This window comes from Myotis brandtii, unplaced genomic scaffold, assembly GCF_000412655.1.
Source record: "Myotis brandtii unplaced genomic scaffold, ASM41265v1 scaffold760, whole genome shotgun sequence".
Classification (NCBI taxonomy): domain Eukaryota; kingdom Metazoa; phylum Chordata; class Mammalia; order Chiroptera; family Vespertilionidae; genus Myotis; species Myotis brandtii.
In genome coordinates this window covers 1,971,636-1,976,680 of record NW_005371038.1, presented here as the reverse complement: position 1 = coordinate 1,976,680, position 5,045 = coordinate 1,971,636, and the positions used below count along the sequence as shown (strand labels likewise).

At 52.5% G+C, this 5,045-nt stretch overlaps 1 protein-coding gene across 1 annotated transcript in view; it reads left to right on the top strand.

The window, feature by feature from the left end:
• AUH (AU RNA binding protein/enoyl-CoA hydratase) overlaps positions 1-5,045 on the top strand; it is a 183,988-nt gene that overhangs the window by 167,004 nt on the left and 11,939 nt on the right. Inside the window, exon 7 of the mRNA XM_005883096.2 lies at positions 1,767-1,954. Within this exon, the coding sequence (XP_005883158.2) occupies positions 1,767-1,954 (188 nt within the window). The remainder of the gene's footprint in view (positions 1-1,766; positions 1,955-5,045) is intronic.

Sequence of the window (5,045 nt, the reverse complement as noted above, 5' to 3'; positions counted from 1 at the left end):
CCCCCAGCCTCCCTCCCCCAGGTCATCACCACCCTATTGCCCGTGTCCATGGGCTCTGCATATAAGAATATAAGTTCTTTGGTTTATCTCTTCTCGTCCCCCCAACTCCACGTCGAGGTATGTCAGTCTGTTCCATGCCTCCATGCTTCGGGTCTTATTTTGTTGGTCAGTTCATTTTGTTCATTAGATTCCACAAATAAGTGAAATCATGTGATATTTTTCTTTCTCTGACTGGCTTGTTTCCCTTAGCATAATGCTCTCCAGGTCCACCCATGCTGTTGCGAATGGTAAGAGTTCTTTCTTTTTACAGCAGCATAGTATTCCATCGTGTAGATGTACCACAGTTTTTAATCCACTCATCTGCTGATGGGAACAGGGGCTGTTTCCTGATCTTAGCTATTGTAAATTGTGCTGCTATGGATGCATATATCCTTTCTGATTGGTGTTTCTGGTTTCTTGGAATATATTCCTAGAAGTGGAATTACTGGGTCAAATGGGAGTTCCATTTTTAATTTTTTGAGGAAACTCCATTCTGTCTTCCACAGTGGCTGCACCAGTCTGCATTCCCACCAGCAGTGCACTAGGGTTCCCTCTTCTCCACGTCCTTGCCAGCATTTGTTGTTTGTTGATGATAGCTATTCTGGCAGTTGTGAGGCGGTATCTCATTGTGGTTTTAATTTGCATCTCTCTGATGATCAGTGACTTTGAGCATCTTTTCATTTGTCTCTTGAGAATAGTGCCTGCTCTTGTCGCGCTTTCTCTCAAATGAGCTCGCAACCGCAGTGTCAGGCCGTCAGTGCTCGCACTGAACAATAACTCGGCACCAAGCCCATTTTTATGAGTAACTGTCTGCTTTTATGTTCATTAAATTAGAATTAGTTCACATGTCATTTACTATAAATGATTCTTTAAAAGCACATGAGCTGAATTTCTCAGAATCGATGAGTTTTACCTAAGCCAATGGGCCTGTCCTCGATCCCCGTGCATGGCCGAGGCGCAGTGAGCTGGCCCCATGTGTACCTGCTTCCTGCTGGTGAGGACTGGGTTCCATTCGGGAGCTCAACGGTGTGCTGCAAAGAGCAGTCTGTGCCAAGTCTCTTAGTAAAGGCAGAAGATTCTCAAGTGCTTCTTGATGTTAACTTTATAAACCAACTAGAGCAGGGGTGGGCAAACTTTTTGACTCGAGGGCCACAATGGGTTCTTAAACTGGACCAGAGGGCCGGAACAAAAGCATGGATGGAGTGTTTGTGTGAACTAATATAAATTCAAAGTAAACATCATTACATAAAAGGGTATGGTCTTTTTTTTTTTTAGTTTTATTCATTTCAAACGGGCCGGATCTGGCCCGCGGGCCGTAGTTTGCCCACGGCTGCACTAGAGGCTCGGTGCACGAATTTGTGCATGGGTGGGGTCCCCCGATCACCCCACAGCCGGCCAGGGGGAGGGACTACGGGAGGTTGGCTGTAGGAGTGCACTTACCACCAGGGGGCAGCTCCTGCGTTGAGCGTCTGCCCCCTGGTGGTCAGTGCACATCATAGCAACTGGTCGACCGGTCATTCCCATCGTTCCAGTTGTTCGGTCCTAACAGTCACTTAGGCTTTTATATATATAGATTCAGAGATTGAATTAGTTTTCCAGTTACTAATTTTGACATACAAACTTATGGCCCTGGTTTATTTTCATAAATGAAGAAGTGAAATTTTGAAATGTTAGACCTAAGGGGTAGCAGATCATTGCCTGCATTTTCTCTCTCCTCCATTCCACAGGGGGGACGCAGCGCCTGCCACGTGCCATTGGGATGTCCCTGGCCAAGGAGCTCATCTTCTCTGCACGGGTGCTCGATGGCCAAGAAGCCAAAGCAGTGGGCTTGGTCAGCCACGTCCTAGAGCAGAACCAGGACGGCGATGCTGCCTATAGAAAGGCCTTAGACCTGGCGAGAGAGTTCTTACCTCAGGTACCTCCCATGCCCCTTCCTTTTTCCTCTTTTTAGGTAACTTTATAGCTAACTAACAGACAACAATCATTTCACACAGCCTTGACGTCCTTAGCTTGCTTTCCAAGTAGAGAAGTCCACGGCAGGCGCAGAGCTAGAACGAGTTGCTGTGCTGGGTTAGTATCGGCAGCACAGAGCTAGAGCTAGTTGCTGCGCTGCGTTAGCATCGGCAGCGCAGAGCTAGAACGAGTTGCTGTGCTGGGTTAGCATCGGCAGCGCAGAGCTAGAACGAGTTGCTGTGCTGGGTTAAACTAGTTGCTGCGCTGGGTTAGCATTGGCAGTGCAGAGCTAGAGCTAGTTGCTGCGCTGGGTTAGCATTGGCAGCGCAGAGCTAGAGCTAGTTGCTGTGCTGGGTTAGCATTGGCAGTGCAGAGCTAGAGCTAGTTGCTGCGCTGGGTTAGCATCGGCAGCCACAGAGCTAGAACGAGTTGCTGCGCTGGGTTAGCATCGGCAGCCACAGAGCTAGAACGAGTTGCTGCGCTGGGTTAGCATCGGCAGCGCAGAGCTAACCTGCAGACGGAGGAGGCTGAGGCCAGGCTGCTCACTGTGAGGTGTGTCACAGGCATGTTCATCTCACGCCAGAACTTCCCAGCCCAGAGGGTTTTGTTATATAAACAGTTAGTGACTCCTCCTTATCCCCAGGGGAGCACCAGGTGTGACACCCCTACCCATTTCTGGAGTCAAAAATTCCTCGTGAACTCCCTCACCTAATGCAAATGGACGCAGTCTATTTCGGGTAACGGGTTCCTTGGGACTCGCGTGCTCTCCCTTTCCAGAACCCCTCGCATTTTTTGGGAGCTTTACTTCCAGTGTCAGAATGTGTTCCTGGAGTCCTTTGCTGTCAGAAAAAGGCCAGGCCTGCTGTGACACACCTGTCCCAGGTCTGTCAGAAGTGACACACCTGTCCCAGATCTGTCAGAGGTGACACACCTGTCCCAGGGCTATGAGGTGACACACCTGCCCCAGAGCTGTCAGAGGTGACACACCTGTCCCCAGAGCTGTCAGAGGTGACACACCTGTCCCCAGGGCTGTCAGAGGTGACACACCTGTCCCAGATCTGTCAGAGGTGACACACCTGTCCCAGGGCTACCAGAGGTGACACACCTGTCCCCAGGACTGTCAAAGGTGACACACCTGTCCCCAGGGCTGTCAGAGGTGACACACCCGTCCCAGGGCTATGAGGTGACACACCCGTCCCAGATCTGTCAGAGGTGACACACCTGTCCCCAGGGCTGTCAGAGGTGACACACCCGTCCCAGGGCTATGAGGTGACACACCTGTCCCAGATCTGTCAGAGGTGACACACCTGTCCCCAGGGCTGTCAGAGGTGACACACCTGTCCCAGCTCTGTCAGAGAGTGACACACCCGTCCCAGGGCTATGAGGTGACACACCCGTCCCAGATCTGTCAGAGGTGACACACCTGTCCCCAGGGCTGTCAGAGGTGACACACCTGTCCCAGATCTGTCAGAGGTGACACACCTGTCCCAGATCAGTCAGAGGTGACACACCTGTCCCCAGGGCTGTCAGAGGTGCAGATCTGTCAGAGGTGCTGAGGTGGGTGACACACCTGTCCCAGATCAGTCAGAGGTGACACACCTGTCCCCAGGGCTGTCAGAGGTGACACACCTGTCCCAGATCTGTCAGAGGTGACACACCTGTCCCCAGGGCTGTCAGAGGTGACACACCTGTCCCAGATCTGTCAGAGGTGACACACCCGTCCCAGGGCTACGAGGTGACACACCTGTCCCCAGGGCTGTCAGAGGTGCCACACCCGTCCCAGGGCTATGAGGTGCCACACCTGTCCCAGATCTGTCAGAGGTGACACACCCGTCCCAGGGCTATGAGGTGACACACCTGTCCCAGGGCTATGAGGTGACCACCCATCCCCCCCAGGACTGTCAAAGGTGACACACCTGTCCCCAGGGCTGTCAGAGGTGACACACCTGTCCCAGATCTGTCAGAGGTGACACACCTGTCCCAGGGCTATGAGGTGACACACCCATCCCAGATCTGTCAGAGGTGACACACCTGTCCCAGGGCTATGAGGTGACACACCTGTCCCAGGGGCTGTCAGGGGCTGGTGCTGGTACTGCTTCAGTCCTCCTCGATTAGCGTGTGAGCTCTAAGCTCTCTCAGAGCAGGGCCCTCAGATAATTTGTTCCCCATGGAAGGCAACAGAGCCTTACACTCTGAATCGATGGAGAGAGAGCAAATAGAAAAGACTGTTATTGCTGTTAAGAAAAAAAAAAAATACTCTCACTGTTACTTTAGTAATTATATTTCTCAAAAATGTTAGGGAAATGTCTACCTTTAGAGGGATTAAAGGTACAGGTATCAGAAGTCATAGTTTAAATGTTAGTTAGCTGACTGCCCTTGGCTTCCACCTTCATGACCAACCCGCCAGGTAAATCGGGCGCTTGAGCAGGCTGTGGCCTGGTCCCAGTCCTGATAGATGCTCCCGGCTGGACGGAGTTCAGCTCCTCTCCAGAGCCCCACCCTGCCGTCCCGGGTCCTCCCGCTCCGAAACCCTCGGGACGTTGGTGCTGTCACTGTCCTCAGCTCCCCCTGCGCGGTCCCCCCCTTTCCTGCCCCGGCTGCTGTGCACCCCATGCTCCACATGGGAGCACCGCGGGCCTCCCGTGGCGCCTGGGGACCAGCCTCTGAGAACACGAGTGGCAGAAGCGAACTCCTCCCGTCAGGATGATGCTGAGTGACAGCAGCAGATGCCTAACTGTGACGCCAGACGCAGAAGTTACACAGCCACTGGAGGGGGGTCATCTTTACTTTATGGTCTTTGTCACTGAAAGGTGACTCTTCCAAATAACTAGAAAGCTTCTCTGAGCTTCGTATTTCCAGGTGATTTCTGTATTGGATGTCGCTTCCATTTTCCTGTCTGAGAAAAAGGCTTATCTAGATGGAGAGGCGTTGGTTCAGTATCTGGGAGAGCAGCTAAGCCAACCAGCCGGTATTTAAGCCTTTCCGGTTCCCTGAGCCTTGCTGGCCAGGGTGTGGCTGCGGCAGAGCCTGGCAGCCCTGGGAGCTTGCTGGCC